The 25,253-nt window shown below is 39.0% G+C and overlaps 2 protein-coding genes and 1 pseudogene across 2 annotated transcripts; 1 reads left to right on the forward strand and 2 right to left on the reverse strand.

Annotated features, from left to right (window-relative positions):
- The first annotated feature begins 7,109 nt into the window (after window positions 1-7,109).
- Window positions 7,110-8,054, forward strand: LOC114033846 (olfactory receptor 51I2-like). Its single transcript, XM_027849466.1, has one exon. It carries the CDS (start codon window positions 7,110-7,112, stop codon window positions 8,052-8,054), a length of 945 nt encoding a protein of 314 aa, XP_027705267.1.
- A 5,986-nt stretch (window positions 8,055-14,040) lies between these two features.
- LOC114033848 (olfactory receptor 51I2-like) lies at window positions 14,041-14,967 on the reverse strand. The gene has a single exon (XM_027849468.1). It carries the CDS (start codon window positions 14,965-14,967, stop codon window positions 14,041-14,043), a length of 927 nt encoding a protein of 308 aa, XP_027705269.1.
- A 9,391-nt stretch (window positions 14,968-24,358) lies between these two features.
- Window positions 24,359-24,881, reverse strand: LOC114033847 (annotated as a pseudogene).
- Window positions 24,882-25,253: the final 372 nt, after the last annotated feature.

A 25,253-nucleotide genomic window follows, 5' to 3' on the forward strand; every position in this document is an offset into this window, starting at 1 on the left:
GGAGTCAGCAAAAGAGGCTGAAGCTTGTCCACAGAACATGCACAGGAGTACAGCAGGGTGACTAGGACAGTGAGGGCAGTGGAACAGCTGAAGGAAATGGGTGGTTAGACTGGAGAAGAGGGGAAGCGTGATAACTGTATTCATTTATTTGAAGAGCTGTTCAGTGGAAGAAGGATTTGCTTTGTTCTGCTTGATGCCAGAGGACAGAATGAGAAGCAATGAGTAGAAACTACATAAGCAGTTTTTATCTCAGTATAATGAAAAAAAATATATATGTATACACACATATATATATACATACACACGTATACACATATATACATACATCTATATCTATATCATTTCTCTTTCTATATCTATATCATCTCTCTTTATATATCTATATCTATATATTTATATTTATCTTTCCAATGCTAGAATGGCTGCATCAGGACACTATGGGTTCTACTTCTCCAGAGGCATTGGAGCAGAGGTGACCTGATCACATCCATATTGTAGATGGAATTCCTCTTCAGGGGTGGATTAGACTAAATGTCCTCAGAGATCCCATTAAATTCTGAGATTCTTTGAATATCATTGGCTTAATTTTGCCTGGCTCTTCTGAAGAAGACACAGCTCAGAGACACAGTATACCACCTAACTGGGGGATTTAGGATTATGAGCTAGGATTGGAGACTAAGGAGTCCCCGGCCATAGTTCTTCTACCCTGATGGATCTCAAGGTACCACAGACCCCTCCCTTCCTCCCTCCATGTTTATTTCCTGATTTATTCCTTAAGTGCCTACTTAATTGCAGAGCCTGGGGACTCCCTATAGGCATCCCTATAAAACTCAGGGCACTTAGACCCAGCAGTCTGAGGAGTGTTGGTTTGAACAATTACAGACCCTCCATCCCTTGCCATAGTGGTTTCAATGAAGTAGGTAAGTCCTGAGTCCCCAGACCTCCTAACCACAGGATTACTTACCCTTGCTTGGGGAACCTCAATCCCATCTTCCCAGACTGATATGAGATAGTTTTGGAGGTTACTAGGGAAAAATACTTCCCCCCATCATCAAAGAATGGCATGATAAAAATTCAAAAGGCCCTTAATGGTCATCTAGATTAGTCCCTAACCGTTGCAAAGTTCTACTCTGCAGGACCCCTCATGGATTCTCATCCAATCTCTACTTACAGTGATGGATAGCTCACTCACTATTGAAGGAGTCAATTCCATTCATGCACAACACCAATAGTTACAGGATTACTCTTATGTCAAGTCAAAAAAAATGGTCTTATAATTTTGACATAGAGGTCCTATTTCTCCCATGCAGAGCCTCACAAAATATCTACTTCCTCTTTCATATCAAAGCCTTTCATATATTTGAAGGCACGTATCATGGACTGCCAAAGGTTGGTCTTTGCTAGATAAAGGCACCCCATTGGTGATATTAATTTGTCACCATTTTTCTTAAAATGTGGTGCCCAGAACTGAAAACAGTACTCCCCTGAGCTCTGGCCAGTGGAACCATTTACCTCCCTGGATCTGCATCCTATGGATGTGAGACTTGCCTGTACTCCTGCCTAGTCTATCAGCAGACTCCTCCAGATTGTAAGTTCTCTGTAAGTTCTGTAAGTTCTGAAGCAGAAGATCTCTGCTGCACCTCAGGTGAACTGACTGTAGCAATTGATGGATCAATAACATTTATTAATTTCCTCCTATGTGCCTGGCACTGTGCTTAATGCTGGGGAGACAAATGCTGCAGAAGTTGGGGAGAATCCAATTCATTAGTGCCTGTTGATGAAGGGTAAAGGAAGGTAGAAGACCAGGAATCTTCCACATCCCTCATAGCCTAAAAATAAGAAATATTTTTGTGACAGAGAAATTTCTGTTGTGCTCCATGGTAACAAGAAAGAGGGGACAATGTGGTTGGTGGTTGAAAGAACCCAGGGGGCTTTGGAGTCACAGGCTGTTGGTTCAAATCCTGCCTCCAATGCATACTACCTCTTTGACCCGGACAAGTCAGTTTGACTGCTTGGATTTAGTCTCCTCACCTGTAAAATGAGGTCAGATGGTTTCTGTGATTCCTTTTAGATTTAGATCTATTTTTCTATGAAAGAATCTGCATCATACATCCCTCTCTTGTGTGCCTGAAGCTCTCATAGCATGCTCAAAACAGCTGGACTTGGAGGCAGGAAGACCTGAACTGAAATTCTGACTCAGACACTTACTAGCTATGTAACCCTGAGCAAGTTACTTAGCTTTTCTGGCCCTTCATTTCCTTATCTGTTAAATGGCATTTAAGATCCCTCTCAGCTCTAAATCTATGATCCTATGATCCTCCAAGCACTTAACTCTGTGATGTTCTCCTTTAGTAAAGCATTGGACCTCCTCTGAAGCCCAATCCTGCCCCCACAAGATTAGCATCTTTCAGTCAAGGAGTCAGAGACCACCTTTTGCAGAGTCATTCCAGGAATTGGAAAGGTCCTCCTATCTAAAGCTATATCTGATCTCACTACTCTAATTCCTGAGGCCTGATAGGATGAAATGGCTCTCATTTCTCTATCTCTCTGCCTCTCTGTGTTTTTCTCTGTGTCTCTGTCCCTCTGTGTCTGTCTTTTTTTCTCTGTCACATACATCCACACGTGTACACACACAGGCATTCATGTACACACACACACACACACACACACACCCACACACACACCAGGTGGGAAGGAAAAATGAAAACCTACTTTTTTGTATGCCTGGTTAGTAATATAATTCCAGGCACATAGTATTTGATTTACACAAATGTTAGTTGATTTATTGATTACCTAATTCAGATCTTGTGGTTCATACTGCTGTCCTCCTAGTCATCCAGGTTCCAAATCTCAAGATTGTCTTTTATAGTCCTCCCACCCCAGCATCAGGCTACACTGCTTCTCTGTATGCCTCTACATCCTCACCATTCCAATTGCCACCAACCTAGCTTAAACTGTTCACTGCCATTAACCTGAGTTACTGGGATGGCCTCCTAACATGTAAGCGTGGCTCCATTCAGTCTGTCTTTCACCTCTTCAGTCCACACTGCACACTCTACCACAGCTACCTTCCTAAAGGACAGGTCTGCTTATCCTGGCACCTGAAGGATTAGCCTTAGCACTGTGGAAAAATTGATCACCATCTCTGGGCCTTAGTCCCCTCATCTATGGCATGGAGATAATAATACTTCTGCAGTTCCTATTATGAGAAAGGACTTCTGAACTCTAATGTGCTATATTAAAGTGAGATAATGATGATGTCCATATGCTATTCAAAAATCTAGTCATAGTTGTAAGGAAAGCTTTTTGTCAACCTTAAAGCATCATAGAAATGTGAATTATTATTAGCAAAGTATTATATCACTCACTCCTCTGCTCAAAAGTTTTCCAGTCATTTCATCATGTGCACTGTCCTTTGCTGGGCACTAGGGGAGATTTGAAGATATACAAGAAATAGTCCCTGTCCACATGGAGCTTACAGCCTAGTAGATGGGAGAAAACAGGAATAGATTTGAGGAGAAATCAAGGAAAAATGTGACAAAAAGTCATAATTAATGGAAAGAATTATATAGGAGAACATAGGAAGGTGAGAATACTGCTGGCTAGAGAGTCATGGAAGGTTTCAAAGGTAAAGGAGCGTTTGAACTAAGCCTTAAGTAAATCATGGATTTTGACCAATAGAGAAATGTGTGAATAAAGGCCAAAGACTGGGCAAGGATAGATTGTGTTCACAGAATTTAGAGTTGTCCAGTTTGACTTATGTTAAAAATGAAAAGCCCTTTCTGAAGTCTTCCCAGTAAGGAAACCATAGAAAAGTTTAGCTCTAAATCTCCAAAATATAGCAGCTGTTTTTATCCATATGAACCAGGCAAAGGCCATGCTGGAATAATACCTAAAAGAAAAAGAGGCTGAAATGAAATGAAGATGAAACTTTATCTATATTCTGTGAATGTAAAGAAATACTATAGTACCAGCCTGAAAGAGAGAGAAGGAGGTGGGAGTGAGATTCATAAGACAGTCAAACATCAGTCATTGGAGAAGAAAAGCTCTATGTTTAAGTAAATTGAAATATCTTCATTTCTGGGCATCATGTTTGAGGAAGGACATTAAGAAGATGGAGCATATTCAGATGGGGAAGATGTCTAGGGTAATGAGCGCACTAGGAACCATGATATGTTAGGATTCGTTGAAGCAAATGGGGATTGTGAGGTTGGAGAAGACATGGGGTAATGGCAAGAGGGTAGGAAAAAATTGCTTTCTACAACCATTAGAAGTGTTGTTCTGTGCAAGAGGGATTAGATTTATCCTCTTTGCTCAGGACAAAGCTGGAAAAAGTTGGTGGAAGTTGTAGAAAGAAAAGGGGACTTTAGTTCAATGTAAGGAATATTTGGAAACAATAACAATTGTCCAAAACTGGAATGAATTGGCTCTGGAATCAATCATTTCTCTCTATTAGGGAGATTTAAGCAGAAGTTGCATGACAACTTGGAGTTGTTCTGGAGGTGATTCTTGTTCATGAACCAGTTGGACTAGATTACTTCTAAGATGCCAAGATTTTATATATGAATGAAACAAGGGCAGGTAATACACCAGGAATCTGGATACTAAAAAAAGAGATAAGAGTACTAATGCCCCAAATGAGATGCATATGATGAAGAAAGCTAAGGATAACACAAGTTGTTTTTTTTTTCTTTTTTTGGTCTACTGTTGATTTCTGTGTTTTGGGTTATATCGGAGGAAAAAGGAGGATTGAGAAAGGGATAAATGGCAACAGAGAAAACTCAGAGATGCTCAATTTTAGTTTTGCTTCTGCTTTCTCTGCCAAGATGAAAGTCTTTGGACAGGAAAACAAGTAGGGACATAGTCAGAGAGCACTTAACTTCCATTTATGAATTCAAGTTCCTTACCACACATAAAGGAAAGTAAGATCAGTTTGATTAGATTACAGATTCAGCTTCTAAAAAAATGAAAAATGATGTGCTAATTAGGTTGGGGCTAGATTGTGGTGGACTTTAACTGTAAAACAAAGGAGCATATATTTCCTTCTAGAGCAGGAGTTCTTAACCTGGGAGCTATAAACTTGTTATTTTATGAAATGTTTCCTAACTCTATTTCAGTATCAATGGTTTTATTTGTAATGCTACAATCCTTTTTATATTCTACATCTAAAAACATCACTCAGAGAAGTGTCCATTGACATGGCCAGACTACCAAATGGACTGTGACAGAAAAAAAGTTAAGAATCTCTGTTCTAGAGGTATTCAGTAATGAATGGATTTTAATGAAAAGAAGAGTGGCATGCTTAGACATGAGTTTTAGGAAAATCATTTTGATAGCTAAGAAGAAGAATGAATTGTAATGGGAAGAGATGTGATACAAGGAAATCAATTAAGAGGTTGTTGCATTAGTCCACATGGACCAAGAGGTTTCCAGTGGAGTGATCCATGGATCTATGCTTGGCTCTGTACTGTTTAACATTTTAATCAGTGTGATAGATAAAAGCATAGATGGAATGCTTATCCATCGTACAGATGACACAAAGCAGGAAAGGATAACTACCAGTATGCATAACAGTCAGAATAGAAAAGAAAATTTGATGGACAAAAATGTTGATCCAAATACAGATAAAGATAAATAAATATAAATAAAATACAATAAAAGAAAATAATTTAATAGGGGAAAAATAGTTTCACACAAGAGTTAAAAATACCTTCACAAATATATGATGGATGAAATATCATTAAATAGCAATTCATTTGAAAAAAATCTGGGGTTTTAGTAGACTGCAAGCTCAACATGAATCAATTGTGTGATACATTATGAGGGGCATAGTGTACTAGGAATAAGGAGGTGATATTCCTGTTCCCTGATTAGATTATATCATGAGTACTGTGTTCAGCTCTGTCTGTCATAGCTTACTAAAGATATTAATAAGCTGTATATTATGTCCAGAAAAAGACAACCAGGATGGTTAATGACCTTAAGTTCAAGCCATGGGAGGTTCAGTTTAATCTAGAAGTATTCACCTAGAGAAGAGAAAACATAAGCATGATATCTGTCTTAAAATGATCAAGAGACCGGGTCATGTGGAAGAGGCATTAGCTTTGTTTGGCTTGGCCCAGAAAGCAAGGAATAATGGATGGAAGATGCAATGTTTGTTGTTAAGGAAAAATTTCATCATTCACATTATCTAAAAACCACTGGAGGTAATGCAGTTCTCCTCATTGGGCATCTTCAAGTAACACTTGGATGATTTCTTTTCAAGTATGGTGAAGAGGAGATTCATTTGGGGCTATGGCTTGGGTAAAATAGTTACTAAGGTCCCTTCCATCTCTAAAATTATGAGATCCTACGATTCCAGCTCTGAGATTCAATAACTATAATTTTCTGAAACTTACTTTTGACACTATTTCTCATAAGTGTAAGAGTAATGCTTTTTAGATATAACTAACTCAGTTCACTAAAGAGGTTTTTTTGTTTGTTTGTTTTTAGCGCATTCTAGTTTTGGAGATTGCAGAAATTCTGGCAGCAAAGGAAGTCTTCACTCTCAGCTTCAGAGAGGATTTGAGGTAAAGGTCAATTAGAGAGTAAGGAAAACAGTCAAAGTGACTTTCTGTGGTTCAGGAAGGAGCTGAGGAAAGAAGGAGGAAAAGCACAGAAGGAAGAGGAAAAAAAAGGAGTAAGGGAGTAATAGGAGGGAGAGAAGACAAGGAGGGCAAGGGGAACAAGAATGAAATGCTAACTAGGAGAAAAGGAAAAGAAAGGGGGAAACAGGAAGGCCACAAGATCCAGACGTTAGTTAGGGCAAACAAGGAAGACTTCCTATATGAGTTGAGTTTCAAATCTGCCTTAAAGAAGGTAATCAACAAGGATTAAGGGAAATTATTCTAAGTGTTGGCAAAGAGTGAAAGATAGGAGATATTGAGGAGACTGACTTCACTAGAATAGAAAGTATATGCTGAGCAACAGAATGAGATATAAATTTAAATAGAGTAGTTTAAGATTACAGTAGTCTTTAATGCCAGACTGAGGGATCTGATCAACAATGACCTACCCTTTCCTTTCCTTTCCATGAAATCTGACTGTATAGCCTGAACAAAACTCCCAGGATGGGAAGTTCTTCCACTAATGGCACAGGGTCACCTCTCTTCACTCTAACTGGCCTCCCAGGGCTTGAAGACTCCCAACACTGGATGTTCCTTCTCCTTGGAGTCCTCTACACTGTCTCTATTGTGGGAAACACCCTAATTCTCTTCATTGTCAAAGAGGAGCAAAGTCTGCACCAACCCATGTATTATTTCTTGTCCCTGCTTTCAGTCAATGACCTTGGTGTGTCCTTGTCCACACTGCCCTCAGTGTTAGCCACTTTCTGCTTCCATACCAAGAAGATAGCCTTTGATACCTGCATGGCACAGATGTTCTTCATCCACTTCTTCTCTTTCATGGAGTCTGGGATCTTACTGGCCATGAGCTTTGATCGTTATGTGGCTATCTGCAACCCACTGAGGTACTGTACCATTCTCACTGATGCTCGAGTTGCACAAATGAGTCTGTTCATTGGTTTCCGCAGCTTCTTTGTGGTTTTTCCATTGCCCTTCCTCTTGAAGCGTCTGGCCTTCTGCAAAGCTAACGTCTTATCCCATGCTTACTGCCTGCACCCAGACCTGATCCGTCTACCCTGTGGGGACATCACTATCAATAACATCTTTGGTCTGTGCATTGTCATTTGTACCTTTGCCCTGGATTCTGCACTCATTCTCTTCTCTTACATTCTCATTCTCCGCTCTGTGCTGGCTATTGCCTCCCAAGAAGAGCGGCTTAAAACACTCAATACTTGTGTATCTCACATATGTGCAGTACTTATTTTCTATGTGCCCATGGTGGGTGTATCCATGGTTCACCGATATGGGAGATATGCACCACCTTATGTGTATACACTAATGTCCCTTGTCTACCTCTTTGTCCCTCCCATGCTCAATCCTGTCATCTATTCCATCAAGACAAAGGAGATCCATAGAAGGCTCATTAGGGTATTCTCTATGAGTAAACGCTGAATAGGAGAAGCTGGAAAAAAAAAACAATAGCCACACGCAGCATCATCCCATCAAGTTCACTATGACTTTAAGTGTTGGTTTTATAAGATTTGCACAAAGATACTAGTAGCTGTCATTTGGGTAAGCTCTAATATACTGGATGTTTTAGAGAATCTGGGTCATGACATCATGTTCTGAGCAGACAGACTTCTCGTACTAGGTTTATGCTCTGAGACATAGCCTCTTGCACCCATTTCCACTAGATTCTACTTTTTCTCTACATGTACTGTGAGTTTCACATCAGTTCAGCTTTTACAGCAACTTAAGCTTAGAAACGATCAAAATGTAAATTATATCATAGACCAGATTTCATTTTTTTTTCATGGAAATAAAGTTCTTATCAGGGAAGTTCCTGTGCAGAGACTTGGTTTCAAAGACATTATAATTATTAACAACTCTTTTTTTTCTTTTAAGCAAAAAGAGAATAACTTCAATCTACTTTAAGCTACCAAATACCACACTTCTGTCAGGGATTGGAGGACTGACTGACATCTTGGGATTTACAGTTCTAGGGGAAAAGCATTCCCCTTTTAGTCTTGAGAGCAATTGAGCATTATGGAGATCATTGAGACAGATGACAGAATAAAGTCATACCCCAAAGATCTTAAAGAGATACACACAGGTAAAGAAAGTGACTAAGGGGAATCCATCAATCAGTCAATCAATAAACATTTATTAAGTGCCTGCCATGTGCCAGACACTCTAGTAATTGCTAGAAAAAAAGAGATCCCAATGTCTGACTTCAGGAAGAAACTTTCAACCTTCCCAGTTCTGCCTAAGCCTTAGAGAGCTTAGCCAGAAACATTCTCGTAAAGGGGAAATAAGGAAAATATGAAAGAGAAGATAGGGCTGAGCTGTGATAGAAAAAGGCTGCTATAGGAGCCAAGGAAGGAGCCAAAAAGCCATAGGTAGAATCCACCGGTTGTACCCACCTCTTCAAGGATTCAGGGAAGTTCCAAGAAGAGGTCTGCTCTTTCCCCAACTCTCCCTCATGATACCTGTCTGTTAATAGACCATGAAATATCTGCTGACTTTTTTACCCAAACATTTCCATAACCTGAATTCTGCTTTATCCTTTATCACGGGGTGATGGGTTATTTAGTGATAAATATATATTTAAATCAGGACAGAACCAAACCTCTTTGTAAACATTAGAAAATTTCTCACAAAGTTATAAACTTAAGTACATGAAATGGGTATAAAGACAATAATATATGTGTAGCGAACAGAGTATTAGACTTGGAGTCCAGAAGGCCTGGATTTTAATCTATCTCTGACGCTAATTATTCTTAACTGTTTTACCATGAGTGAAATATTATATATCTCTGGATGTTCAGGAGGACTAGCATCTCTGGTGCGAGGGCTCATTGAGCCCTCTTCAGACCTGCTTTCTACCTTTGCTCTCCACCTGCCACCCAACACGCACCTGTGGCTCCAAGAAGCTATAGCATGTACACCAGCCACTCCCCAGTAAAACTATTTCCACAGATTGACTAAATCAGGTTGAGGGTAACTGACAGGCTTCAAACCCAATGATGAGGGAGGGGGAATTTCTACCACAAACATGTGAGGACTTCATCTGGGGAAGTGGATGGAATCCCAGATAAGAATAATTTGTTCCAATGGGACATGAAGGCAGCTGAAGTAGGAGCTGTGGAGCACTTAGAGCTTTGTCAGGCATGGAGGATGCCAGGGTCATCTACTGCATCCTGAACCATCACCAGTCATCTTGACTTTTGCCCTGCCGCTGGACTTTGGTGACTGGAAGAAAGAGTGAGGCTGATGACTTCTCCCCACTCTGCCTCATTTAAATCGAGTTTACGTGCAAGTCAAAAAGTCATTATACATTTCTGAGACTTGCTTTCTTCATCTGTAAAATGGAAATAATAGTTATTTCACAAGAGTTTGATGGAGACTAAAATGTAATAATAAATGTAAAGTGTTTCATTAACTTCAAATTGACCTAAAAATGTACACTATTGTTATTCTACAAAAAGTAGGTAAATAACTAATAAAATATACAAGTTGATTATCATAAAACTTATGGGTTTATAATGAAATCTTGCACAATCCTGGGAAAAGCTTCATGAGCTGCAAAGCCTAATAGACTACTTAAGCAGAACTATTAACAGCATATGAACACTGAGCTTTATATCTTCAAACAACTGTGAGGCTGCTGTGGCATCAGGGAGGGGACGGAAAAATGGAGGCATCAAGTAATTCTGAAGGAGAAGAGAGCTAGGTCTTAAGGCCAGGACCCATAGTCTTCCTCCATTTCTTTCCCAGTGTAGATTCTAGGCAAGTTGACAAGGATGAATTACTATATTCCAGGTGCTGTGCTAAACACTGAGAATAAAAATACAAGTAAAAAAAGACATTCCTTCCCCTCAAGGATGTTACATTCTAATGAAGAAAGACAACTCAAAAAATGAAACAGTAAAAGGTAGGAGAAGGTATGCATTTGGAGGGCATGGTAAAGAAAGTCTGAAAGGTCAGCAGTGGAGCCTGGAGAAGGAAGACATGAGTGGCCTGGGCACTTTATTAAAATGGAGTTTCTGGGAGGAAGCAAACAATCAGAGGAAGGGGCCCCAGGGTAGAAGGTAATTCTAGTGTGAGAAGTCCAGAAGTGGAGTGAACTTCCAGGATGAGGATGCTTCTGTAGAAACATGGTAGAGAAGGACCAGAGAGTCAGGAGTAAAGCAAATGGAAAGGAGGAGGGTAATGAGGCTTGTTCATTGTTTTCGACCTTACTCTCTCTCTATTTCTGACCCACTGTGTGACCTAGGACAAGTCACTTTTCCTTCTCTGAACATTGATTTCCTTGTTTGTACATGTAAAATCAATAACAGTCTGACTAAATGAGCTCCAAGGTCCTTTTTAGCTCTTTGAGTTTAGGGTCTAACTTGGCATTCAGTACTAGAAAGAAGTCTGAATTTGTACATATATGTCCTGGTTTCCTCTTCTGGCTGTACTAATTCCTACATGTATGACCTCAAGTAAATCTACTCACCTCTTTGGGTCTCAATTTCTTTATCTGTAAAAAAGAAGGTCTGATCTAAGTGGAATCTAAGGTCCCTTCAGGCTCCAAACCTGTGAACCTATGAACCTGTGACTTTGAGTCAAATCTTTGCTACTTACTGTGTAATCTGGGAGAAATCACTTCACCTCTCAAGCTCTCAGTTACTTCTCATGTAAAATGAGAGTGAAACACTGTAAGAGCTCTGAGTTCTTCATTTATGGTCCAATGACAAATCTTGTTACAGAGAAGAGATTTTTTAAAAAATGCACCTCCCTCCTCTCAGAGAGGAGGTGGTGAACTCTTTGGGTGAGTCCAGAGTATTGGGTAAGATGTCAGACATAGTTGCTATGTTGGTTGGTTTTCCTTACCTTATTTTTTAATGTTACAAGGAATAGTTCAAGGGGCTTGGAGGTAGGAGAAGGGTATATCAGAAATGACTATGAAATGAAAACAGCATATCAATAATTTTTTGGAAGAATGACACAGAATGGGCATAAGAAGGCAGCTACATATTATCAGTGACAATTTCTGCACAAAAAAGTAGAATATGAGATATGAATATCATGTGTGATTGAGAATGGAGATAAACAAGTCCGGTAGTAAGTACTAAGCACACATTTAGTAAGGACCCACTGCTCACATGTCACTGTGATAGGCACTAGCAGGGATATAACAAGCTGTTATCTAAAAAGGGATTTGTAAATGGAGCCATTACACAGAATTCCTCAAGCAGTTGAATTCTATCCATAGCAGCAAGAAGAATTGGTGTGAGATGCATGTTGGATTATTAGAATAGTCACCTTAAACACCAAGGTGGATGTTATAATTGCATTTGTTATAGAATAATTCTATTGTTTGTTGTTCAGAATTCAGACTAACAACAATAACCTAAAAAAAAAAAAACATGATGTGTTTGTCTTTGCCAAAACTATGGAAACCTCTCTGGTATACCCAGCCAGCTATGATATTTGCATTAGCAAAAGGTCAAAGTGACTGAAAGAAGTGGTTTAGAAATAGTAAATTCTAAGACATGGCATTGTAAGCTTAACTCTGATCCTATCTTCTGTATTGTCTTGTTAACGCTTCTTAAGTAATCCAATTTATCTATAAGGACTAATAATTTGATTGTGCTCTAGTAGGGCCTTTGGACTTAGTGTCAGTTTTTTATTTAATGCCCCTTAGTTATCAAGGAATTCTTCACTATAATGCCATTACCTGTGATAAGATTGTTCATATTTAAAATCTGTAGGAATTTAAATTCATGACTGAAATATAGTAAGCACTTCATAAATACTTATTTACTGAATAAGAAGTCCTTTCAAAAAACAACTTTACAATGCATTTTTTGTTCTCCTTCAATAGTAGAATTTCTACTTATGCTGGTTCACTTTGTCCATCCTCGGCACACAAAGCTATATCAGTATCTTTGCTAATGAACTTTGGAAGCACATGAAGAATAAGATCTAGCTTATTCTTTTTAAAATGGTCTAGCATTGGCCTGCAGACATTTGTCAGCTCTCAGTGATACTGGAGTTCATTGTGGTATCAATGAATGTGGTAATCATCTTGATAAGTGATAGTGATTGTTCAGGTGTGGTATAAAAGATGTTAAGGAAAAGGAACTCTTCAGCACACTAATCACAAAGATTGAATCATTTAATGGATGTAGTAGAAAAAGGGCACAGAAGTATTTGAGACCCATCCTGAGTGCCATGATTCTCAACTCTGGTGTATATAGTAGGCACATCCAACTGGTGGCAGGGGGTTGATGCCTACATTTTTAACTCAAAAATTTGGAATGTAGTAGCTCCCTCCTTTTGCTCAGCACTACTATAATCTTACTAGAGGAAAAAGCGCCCATCTGGGAAGGATTGATTAGTCAAGATTGGGGGTTAGCTCACTCATTACAGTAGTGACTGGTAAATCTCTTTATAAAGGACTCACAATCTTGAACTCTATGCCCTACGCTGACTCCATGTTAAACCTTTGTCTGACATGTGAATTGATCCCTAGGACAGTAGGAGAGGTAGACTTCTTCCTCTGAACAGCCAGATAAGCATATACATAAATCATTTGGTTGTACTGCTTACTACAAATGAAAAGGTACAAACTATAGGAAAATGGAAAAAGACAACAGAAAAAGGGAAATAACTACATAAAATATACTAAGTTAACTAAATACAATACTGACAGATAGATGAGAATATACTTTACAAGCTAATTGAAGAACAGGATATACTCTTATTCCCACAATTACATATTTAATCATATTATATGCATGACAAGATAGGAAAATTAATTCACTTGCTACATGGGGAAAATATATATATATATATATATAAAGATATATGTATATAAATAGATAGATAGATAGATAGATGTCCTTCCAAAGATTCATTAAAGACTTCTTGATTTGTAATAGGAAATAATAAGTTTGTACCTATTCTAAGCACATGTTATCTGACAATTCTCCTGAGGCAGCCTTTAAATTTCAACACTTGTTATACAAATCACCAGAAAGATGGTGGTATTGATGTTATGATGGCGATTTTGATAGCCAATGGTGATGATGATGATAACAATGATCATGATGGTGATAGTAGACAGCTTCTCTCCTTCTCCAGAAGGTCTTCCTCCACCATTCCTGTCTTCCTTAACTGAAGATCTCAGGCATCTATTTTTTTTTTTGTATCACTCATGTGACATTTTTGTATTCTCCCTTGTATGGTTAAGCATTAATTTATATGTATATCCTGACTCCCCTATATGACTATAAACTCAGTCAAAGCAGTCTATATTGTATAGCTCTTTCTTTCCTAGTTTCCTACACAGAATAAGCACATGTTTGTGGATTATAATGATGACAGTAATAATAATGACTTCCAGAGTAGTACCACAACACCCAGATCCAAGTGGGTCACATCATAGTCAGTGAAACATGCGGACAATATTTCGTCTGATCTCCTTTGTTTTGGCACTATAAATAATGGGGTTGAGAACAGGGGGCACAAAGAGGTACATATTTGACATGAGCACATGCACATACCGAGGAGCATGTTTGCCAAAGCGATGCACAGTGGAGACACCAATCAGGGGTATGTAGAAGATGATCACAGCACAGATGTGTGACATACATGTGTTAAGAGCCTTGAGCCTCCCTTCACGGGAGGCAATGGCCAGCACAGAGCAAAGGATCAGAATGTAGGAAAGGATAATAAAGAAAAGGTCCAGGCCAATAGTAGATAGAAGCACAAACATCCCATAAGTGCTGTTGACAGTAATATCAGCACAGGCTAATTTCATCATATCTGGGTGCAGGCAATAGGAATGGGAGAGCACATTGGATCTGCAAATGGGCAGCCTCTTGATGAGGAAAGGGAGGGGAAAGAGGGTTGTGAAGCTTCGAGCTGTTACAGTCAGGCCCATCCCAGCAATCACCTGGTTGGTGAGGACAGAGGCATAGCGCAGTGGGTTGCAGATGGCTACATAGCAATCAAAACTCATGGCCAGCAGAATGCCAGACTCCATCATGGAGAATGAGTAAATGAGGAACATTTGTGCAAGGCAAGCACCAAAAAGAATGGCCCGGACATTGAGGCAGAAGGTTCTGAATACAGTGGGAAGTGTAGCCAGGGACATGGCCATATCACTGAAGGAAAGCATGGACAGGAAATAGTACATGGGTGCATGGAGGCTGGACTTTTCCCAGACTGCTAACAGGACCATTATATTGCCCCCAAGAGCCACTGTGTACATCATGCAGAAGGACCCAGCCAGCCACTTCTGAGTGCTCTCTAGGCCAGGGATCCCTGTCAGGAGGAATACAGTGGGCTGTGAGACATTGAACAGTCCCATGGTGAGAGACCAGGAAAATCTTCACTGTCAGATCTTCTGTCACAGAGACATCAGAAGAACCCTTTTAGAGGAGAATCAGGAGACAGGGCAATTAAAGGCTTACATTCAGAATTACAGAGCTCTAAAGAATTTAACTATTCCCTAGCTATTTGCCCACCTGCAAAACCTCATTGGGTCTTATTTTACTGCATTTAGTGATTAGAAGTCCCCTGTCCCCCTTCAGTTCCCCTCTCCCAATCCAAGTGTTATAAAATCACTTGGCTTTACATCCTATGGAAAGAGAACAATGTACTCAAAAGATAAAGAATCATGATATTGTAAAAATATTGTAATAGCCTCAGACACATACTAGCTGTGTGACCCTAGGCAAGTCACTTAACCCTGATTGCCTCACCAAAAAAAAAGAAAAAAAAAAAAGAAAATACTTTAACAAATATCATAAAATATATTAAACATAATGCTATTTCAATAGAATGTCTCAAAATGTTCCTGATCACCAGATAACTAGGACTATGTGTTCATAGCTCCCCAGAACTACCTTATTGTATAGTGCTGTGGGATAGGGAATTGACAGAATGTTGGACACACTCACTAAGTGAACACAAATGATGTCTGTACGTCACTGGTTGGGGTAGCAGTGTCTCTTGTCACTAGATGGGTACATTCTACAAAGGGCTATAATTAGACAAAGTATCAGCAAGGGTGCAGGCTCCCATGCTTTATAGTGATATCAACTCCTCAGGCTTAGATGGGACATGACTCATGGGGTACCATTCACCACTGGCTACTGTTCTTTCTGTTAAGTTTCATCTTTTTTTTATTCCTCTGTCTCTGCTCTTTTAAAAACTCCCATAACAGGAGCCATTCCACATGGATAGCCCTAAGAAATGTTGACTTCTAGTTTCTTTCTCAGTCATCATGCCCTTTGGCCCAAATCATTCTGGGAAATGTAGTCCCAAGAGACTTTTTGTCTACCTAGACAAGATATGCCTGGAAGCCACATGGAATTCCCTACAGAAGTAGAGGAGATGCAAAAGAATATGAAAACAGGGTCAAAGAGGCACAGATTATAAATTGGGAGAAATTTTAGAGGTCATCTAGTTCAGACTTTTCATTTTACAGATGAGGCAATTGAGACCTCAGAAGGATAAGTGACTTGCCCAAGGTCATAGAGGTAGTAAGCTTCAGAAGCAAGTTTGGATCCTAGGTCCTCCAGTTCCAACAGTGGTGGAAGGTCCATTAGACCTTCCAGTACAAAACATAAATAAATAAACTGAGTCTGAGGGAAATAAAGGAACTTATCCAATGTATGTTACAGAACCAAGACTGGAACCCAGACTCTTGATTCCCATTTCAATGAACTTACTTTACTGATCATCTAATTGTGAAGAAGACACTTAACCAATTTTCTAAATGTATGGAATGCTTTATAGAATACTTTGAGTCACTGAATTTATTATCAACTCCAAGCAAATAGATACCCACTACAAGTCCCCACTTCACTGGTAAATCATGGTTAGTTTTTCACTGTGAGATTTATCATAGTCAACCAATAATCTCATTTAAATACACACACACACACAATTCTTTATGTCCCTCATCACTGAACTGTCTGTCACTCTATCCCTGGAAACAAGGAAAGGATTCTGTCCGGCATCCCTCCTACTTCTTCCTACTGCCAGAGCCAATTCTCAGGAGATACAATCTTTTCCTCCCCAGGAGAGGCCAAACTCAATATGCAGGTGCCCTGGGAGCATCAGCCCAGTTACAGTGAGGACATCTTAGCGATTGGTTAACAACTTAAAGCCTTTTCTGAAAGCAGAGTTAGTTTGTGGAGAGACTATGAGAAAGGAGTGCCCTGGGAGATGGATGAAGGTCAAATAATACTGACCACTTTCCAGTCTTTTCTAGCATTCTCCCTTACATAAACTCTATCATCTACATTGTCCTAACTGCTATTCTTTGCCCTCAGTATTCCATTTCTTCCTCTCTCTGCCTTTTGACTAACTATCGCTCATGCCTAGAATATTCTCCCATCTCTACTCAGTCTCCAGGATTCCCTAGTGTGCTTCATGATTCAGCTTAAATGCCACCTTTTAGGAGAGACCTTTCCCAGTCTCTCTCTGTCCTCCTTGTCCCCCCCCACACACACACACAATAGACCCCACTACCAGCCACCTTCCCAATGAGGTTATCTTCCATTGACACTGTAGATTTTTTGTGTGTATGTGTTTATTTGCATTCTATCTTCCCCATTAGAATATGAGCCTCTTAAGGAGAGGGACCACATTTTTGTCTTTCTTTATATTCCCATGAGCAACTATGTAGCACAGTAGCTAAAGCACCAAATCTGGAGTCAGGAAGGTCTGAGTTCAATCTGGCCTCAGACATTTAATAGCCATGATTTTGGGCAAATCACATAACCCTGTTTGCCTCAGCTTCCTCACCTATGAAATCAGCTGGAAAAGGAGTGGCAAATTACTCTAATATATTTCCCAAGAAAAGCCCAAATAGGGTCACAGAGAGTCAAACATGACTGAAATAATTTAACAACAACATATTCCCATTAAATGCATCATAATTGCCTTTTGACTGAGTGCCTGAACATAGAGTAGGGACTTGAAGAAGACATCTTTATCAGAGCCAAAATATGGCTGCCCATATACCTGTCCCTCCACTATGGATTAATTGTATTACCATTTATGGGAAGGAAAGGGCTTGTGGCTTGACAACCAAGGATCCAAAAGGTCCCAGGGAATGCTTTCCCTACAAAATCTCTTTATGCTGCAGAGTCCTTGATACCTAGAAGTGAAGGGGTAATTTGGTAATAGGAATGCAGGGTAGTGGTCACAAAAGAAGAGAATTAACAGATCCACAGTATATCAGAACTGGAAGGTACCTTAGGACCATCTAGAGCAGAGGTTCTAAAAACATCTGCTGTGAACCTCTGAAGGTCCTCAAGACTCTTCCAGGATGTCCAAAAGATTAGAACTATTTTCACAGTAACATTAAGATGTTTTAATTTCAAACAGAGTCCCTATTGATAGACTTAATATTCACAAATGAAAGCTTTTTTGCAGGGGGGGAGGGAAGAAGGTTCAATAATGTTTACGAGAGTAAATTTGTCCTGAGACTTAAAAAATTGAGAAGTCCTAATCTAGACCAATTTACTCATTTAACAGAGGAAAGTCATGCTCCCAGATTATGTAGCTAATTTGTAGCAGATTCCAGATTTGAATACTAGCCTTCAGATCCTCTATATGCCATGTTCTTTGCACCACAGCAAGCTGCCCTGTTTGAGATGACATCCTACCAAATAACTCAGGCCTTATCCTTGACTCTTCCTGACCTTCACTGGTTATCTTCACATTATCTTAGAAAGGATGAAGAGGACCAGCCCAGAAGGAAACTTAAGAACTTTCTGAAGAAAGAATCAGAATGAACGCAAGATCAGTTAATCAATCAGCAAGGGAACTGCCAGGCACTCTTTGGTGCTAGAAATACAGACAAAAATAAAAGCAGTCCCTGTTTTCAAGGAATTTATGTACATATGTCTTTCCAAAGTATAGAAATATATTCAAAATGTTTACAAAATAAATACAAGACAATTTTAGGGTGGAGTCACTAGCATCTGGGAGTGGGCCATCGGGGTGAGGGTGGGGGAAGGGTGGAGGGAGTAGAAATGGTCCTGAATGGGTTATGAATCCGCAGATCTGTCTGGGCTACTTTTTTTCGCTGGGACTACTTTCTTCCTCCCAGAAATGATGTTTTTTGACATGATGATCCCATAGCTTGGCAAAAGTCAACAAACATTTATTTAGCACCTCTTATGTTCCAGGAACGTTACTGAGTGCTGGAAATACAATTGAAGACAAAAGACAGTCTCTGATCTCAAGGAGCTATCATTCTAATGACAGAGCTTACTGGAAAAAAGCTTGAGCCTTCAGGCTCAAGTCCTTGGGTTTGCACCCTGGTTCTGACCCTGCCTGCCTCTGTGGTTGTCATGACAGCAGGGAATTGAAAATGCATTCCCCTCCACACACACCTCATTCTTTATCTGACATCTTCTCTAAGCCCTCAGGTAGTAACTTTAAAGCAGGAGTCCTTAACTTGAAGTCAGTCCTCTGTAGTTCTAGCTTTCTAGGAGTGTTGCTCCCTAGCCCCATGTCTGTCTCTTCTGTTCCTTCTCATGGTTGCAGAACCCTGTTCTTGTCCATCCCACTGTCTCTGTGCTGAACAGCCTTAGACCTGACCTGAACTCTAGCTTTTATGAAAGAAATCCCAGAGATCAGCTATGTGGTCCTAAGAGTGAGCTGTGGGTATAATGCAAACGTTTCTGAATGCTGAGTCGGGAGCACATGGATTTAAATACTGGCTCTGACATTAACATTAATAGTTGTTTAACCATGGACAAGACACTTAATCTCTCAACCCTCAGTTTAGGTATAAAATGAGAGTAATGATATCTCTGATATCTACCTTACAGCAATGTTATCATAAAAGCATTTTTTTAGGGAAATGCAAATGTTTTTTATTAAGGATTCTGGGAGGATGGATTTCATACCCATTCTTCTTTCCACTTCCAGTTCCTTCCCTCTGGGAAACTGATGCCTTCAGAACCTGAATTATGCTGTAGACATTCACCTCCCTTTGCCTATTTGCCTCTAAGCTCTTCCAATTATGTCTTAGCTCAAAGGAATCGTATACACACACACACACACACACACACACACACACACACACACGGAAACAAAAGCCCAGAGAGGGGAAGGGATTTACCAAAAGTCACACAATTCATTGCTGACAAATTTGGAGTTTCACCGGTTTTCCCAGCATCCAATCCAGTGTTCACTACTTTCTTTGAGTTCCTACTATGTGTATCTCAGTAACATTGCTCCATCCCTGAGACTTACTCTATGTAGCCATAGGACCAGAAGAAAACAGAAGAGACCAAGAAGCTCACCAGCCCAAGAGGATCCCAGAACTCACCAGACCCATCTAGAAAAGTAGATTGATGGAAAGATAGCCTTATACACAGAACTGTGTGTATCCTTCTCCCTGCCTATCACAATGTGAGCAGGTCTGTCATCACTGTATTCATAGCTTGATTTGAGACTCCAGGGAAGGGACAGAGAGAGGGAACAGTGGAAATCAGTGATGAGATGTGGCTTAGGACCCTCTTGGTGCTTCATACCCTCCTCCCTGAGTGCATAAGTATCTTGTAGATCAAGGGTGGGGAACCTCTAGCCTTGAGGCCACATGTAGCCTTCTAGATTCTTGAGTGTGGCCTTTTGACTGAGTCCAGGTTTTGCAGAACAAATCCTTTTATTAAGGGGATCTGTTCTGTGAAGTTTCCATTCAGTCAAAGAGCTGCACTTAAGGACCTAGAGCACCACAAGTGGCCTGTAGGCCACAGGTTCCCATCCCCTGCTCTAGGCTCAAAGTTCAAAGTGAGAGAGTAGAATATGATTCAGATATTTATGGGGCCATTGCTTTCCTGCCTGAATCTGGTCAGGTCATGATCTTCACCACTGTTTGGAGGAGAATATAGAATATAGAATCCATTCCAAAACAGTTTCAAGCACATGGCTTCAGCTCTCTGTCCCATAAAACACTGAGGCAGAGAAAAGAAGAATAAAGTACAACACTCATTTCTACTAAAACACTTGAAAGCATAGCTACAAATGGATTTTTCCTTAAATTGATAAAAAGCATTTATCTAAAACCATCAATAAGCATTATTTGTAGTGGGGATAAAGTAGATGCCTTCCCAGTGAGATCTGGTATGAAATAGGGATGGCCAATGTCACCAATATTATTCATTATTGTATTAGAAATCCTAGCAAGAGCAATAAGAGAAGAAAAAGAAACAGAAGGAATCCAAATAGGCAATGAGGTAACGAAACTATCTCTTTTTGCAGATAATATGATGATACACTTGGAAAATCCTAAACACTCAACTAAAACATTAGCTGAAACAATTAATAACATTAGCAAAGTAGCAAGACATAAAGTAAATCTACATAAATCAGTAGCATTCCTATATATCACAAACAAAACCTTACAAGAAGAGACAGTAAGAGATACTCCATTTAAAATAACTCTAGACAGTTTAACATACCTGGGAGAATAGCTGCCAAAAACAATATTTTATAAATAAAATTATTAAAAAATTAAAAAAAAACTTTTTATACAAATGTAATCAGATTTAAATAATTGGAGAAATATGAATTGTTCAAAGGTAGGTGAAGGCCAATATAATAAAAATGACAATTTTACCTAAACTAATTTATGTATTCAATGCCATACTAATTAAATTTCCAAAAAATTTAATGAATTATAAAAGTATAATAAAATTCATTTGGGTAAAAGTCAAGAATGTCAAAGGAACTAATGAAAAAAAATGTAAAGGAAGCAGACTTACCATTCCTTTTATGAAGACCTGAAGTACTTTTTACTGTTATAATTATTATTATTATTATTATTATTTAGGATATACTATTCATGTGTAGTCACATAAAACATATGTGTAGCAGTCATGTTGTAAAAGAAAACAGACAAAAAAACTCAAGAAAAATAAGGAAAGTAAAGAAAACTATTCTTCAATCTGTATTCAGACATCATCAGTTCTTTCCCTGGGAATGGATAGCATTTTTCCTCATAAGTCCTCCAGAGTTGTCTCAGATTGCTGTATTGCTGAGAATAGCTAAGTCATGCACAGCTCATCATCTTACAATATTGCTGTTACTTTGTACACAGTACATTTCACTTTGCATCAGCCCATGTAAGTCTTTCCAGGTTTTTTCTGAGAGGATCCTGCTTGTCATTTCCAATAGTACACTTGTATTCCATCATAATCACATACCACAACTTGTTCAGCTGTAATGCAACTGATGGGCTTCCCCTCAACTTCTAATTCTTTACCCCTAGTAAAGAGCTGCTATAAATATTTTCATACATATTTAGGTCCTTTTCCTTTTTGTTTTTATCTCTTTTGGGATACAGACCTAGTAATGGTATTGCTAGGACAAAGGCATGGTTTTATAGCCCTTTGGACATACTTCCAAATTGCTCTACAGAATGTTTGAATCAGTTCAAAACTTTACCAACAGTGCATTAAAATCTCATTTTTCCCACATCCCCTCCAACATTTGTTATTTACCTTTTCTATCCTATTAGGCAATCTAATAGTTATGAGGTAGTACCTTAGAATTGTTTTAATTTCCATTTCTCCAACCAATAGTGAGTTAGAGTATTTTTTCATAAGGCTGTGATTACTTCATCTGAAAACTGATCATATCTTTTGATACTTTATCAATTGGGGGATGGCCCTTATTTTTATAAATTTGACTCAGTTCTCTATAGGTTTGAGAAATGAGGCCTTTATCAGAGAAACTTGCTTCAATTTTTTTTTCACAGTTACTATTACTAACTGTATTTCCCTCTATCCTATTCTCCTGACCCAGTCTATTCTATTCTCTCTCTCTTTTCATCCTGTCCTCCTCAAAAGTGTTTTGCTTCTGCCAACTCCTTCCCCCAATGTACCCTCCCTTCCATGACCTCCCCCTCCACCTTCTCTTATCTCTTTCCCCTCCTGCTTTCCTGCAGTGTAAGATAGATTTCTGTACCCAATTGACTGTGCAGGTTATTCTTTCTTTGAGCCACTCACTCCCCCTCAACTTCTTCCTATCCCCCTTCTTCTTCCCCCCACTGTAAAAGCTTTTCTTGCCTTTTTTATTCTAGATCATTTATCCCATTCTACCTCTCCCTTTTTCTTTCTTTTAGTACATTCCTCTCACCCCTTAATGTTATTTTTTAGATATTATCCCTTCATATTCAACTCACACCTCTGCCCTCTGTCTATATATACTCCTAACTATCCTAATCATGAGAAAGGTGTTATGAGTTACAAATATCAGCTTCCCATGCAAGAATGTAAACAGTTAAAAGTTATTATGCCCCTTATAATTTCTCTTTCCTGTTTACCCGTTTACCTTCTCTTGAGTCTTGTATTTAAGAGTCAATTTTTCAATTCAGCTCTGGCCTTTTCATCAAGAATGCTTGAACATCTTCTGTTTCATTGAATATCCATTTTTCCCCTGAAGGATTACACTCAGTTTTGCTGGGTAGATGATTCTTGGTTCTAATCCTATCTCCTTTGCCCTCTGGAATATCTTCTTCCAATTCTTCTGGTCCTTTAATGTAGAAGCTGCTAAATCTTGTGGTATTCTGACTGTGGCTCCATGATATTTGAATGATTTCTTTCTGGCTGCTTGCAATATTTTCTCCTTGACCTGGGAACTCTGGAATTTGGCTACCATATTCCTGGGAGTTTTCATTTTGGGATCTCTTTCAGAAGGCATCACTGGATTCCTCCAATTTCTATTTTACCCTCTACTTCTAGAATATCAGGGCAGTTTTCCTTGATAATTTCTTAAAAGATGATGTCTAGGCTCTTTTGTTGGTCATGGCTTTCAGGAAGTCCAATAATTTTTAAATTATCTCTCCTGAATCCATTTCCCAGGGCAGTTGCTTTTCCAATGAGATATTTCACATTGTCTTCTTTTTTATTATTTTGTTTTTGTTTTAACGTTTCTTGATTTTTCATAAAGTTATTAACTTCAATTTGCTCCATTCTAATTTTTAAGGAACTATTTTCCTCAGTGAGCTTTTGTACCTCATTTTCCATTTGACCAATTCTGCTTTTTAGGGCATTCTTCTCCTCATTGGTTTTTTTGAGACCTCTTTTAGCACTTGACCCTGTCTATTTTTTGTTTTGTTTTGTTTTTTGCTTTTTGGTGAGGCAATTGAGATTAAGTGACTTGCCCAGGGTCACACAGCTAGTAAGTGTCAAATGTCTGAAGCCGTATTTGAACTCAGGTCATCCTGACTCCAAGGCTGAAGCTCTATCCACTGTGCCACCTCGCTGCCCCTTAGTCTGTTTTTTAAGGTGTTATTTTCTTCTATTTTTTTTGTTTCCTTTACCAAGCTGTTAATTCATTTTTCATTATTTTCTTGCATCACTCTCATTTCTTTTCTCAATTTTTTCTTTACCTATCTTACTTGATTTTCAAAATCCTTTTTAAGTTCTTCCATGACCTGAAACCAATTTATATTTTTCCTTGGATGCTTTGGATTTAGGAGCTTTGACTTTGTTGTGTTTTTCTGAGTATATGTTTTGATCTTTCTTGTCACCGTAGTAACTTTCAACAGTCAGGAGGGTTTTTTTTCCCTATTGCTTGCTCATTTTTTTTGATAGGGATGGCCAAAATTTAGGTTATTGTTGTTCCTAACAAGATAGTAATCTGGCAAGGCTTCTTTTTTTTCCCCATATCCACACATACAGTATCAATATCTATTTTTTTTTCTTCTTGTCTTCACATTTTGGTGGTTATGTGGAGAGTCCTTTATGCAATTCACCCATCTCCTTTATTTCAGTTTTTTTTTTTCATATTTTGCCCTCCTTTTCTTCCTGGACATAACCAGCACAACACTTTCAGCAATAAGTGCCAGAACTACAACCACAATGACAGCAACAACACTAGCTTTTAGTCTTTGCATTGAAAACTCAGGTGCCTTTCCATCAGCATAATAAAAGTTTTAGCAAGATCAAGGATTTCACCCCTTAATTTTACTGGAATAAAAGAGAGATCGCCTTTTCTACTTTCTCAAAATAATAAGCCACATCAGGTATGTCCACATCATTAGTGCTTTTCTGGTTACTATTTTTGCATCAGGTCAATAGTGATAACACCATGTTGATATAAAATTCTTTTGATGTATTTAAGGTTCAGTTGATAATGATGCTGAATTTCCTGTTTGATGACATTTTCTAAGATAGTACTATTAAAAGGTTTTTCTCTTACTTTGTGTTTCAGTTCAATGATGAGCCATGGAGAGGTCACCAGAGGGAGCTAAGGGATACAGTGGCGTGGAGCTCGTCCAGCTTGTCTGATAGGCAGAGTGGGTCAGACCCACAGCTAGGACCTCAAGGCCTCGGACTGGAGGGAGGAGGCTCACTCACTATTGAAGGAGTAAATTCCATTCATGCACAACACCAATAGTTACAGGGTTACTCTTATGTCAAGTCAAAAAAAAATGATCTTATAATTTTGACATAGAGGTCCTATTTCTCCCATCCAGAGCCTCGCAAAATGTCTACTTAATCTTTCACATGAAAGCTCTTCACATATTTGAAGCCAGGTACCATGGACTGCCAGAAGGCTGGTCTTTGTTAGATAAAGGCACTCCCTTGGTCATATTAGTTTGTCACTATTTCTCTTAAA

Source organism: Vombatus ursinus, unplaced genomic scaffold (assembly GCF_900497805.2).
Source record: "Vombatus ursinus unplaced genomic scaffold, bare-nosed wombat genome assembly UNPS02007515.1, whole genome shotgun sequence".
In the NCBI taxonomy this organism is placed as follows: domain Eukaryota; kingdom Metazoa; phylum Chordata; class Mammalia; order Diprotodontia; family Vombatidae; genus Vombatus; species Vombatus ursinus.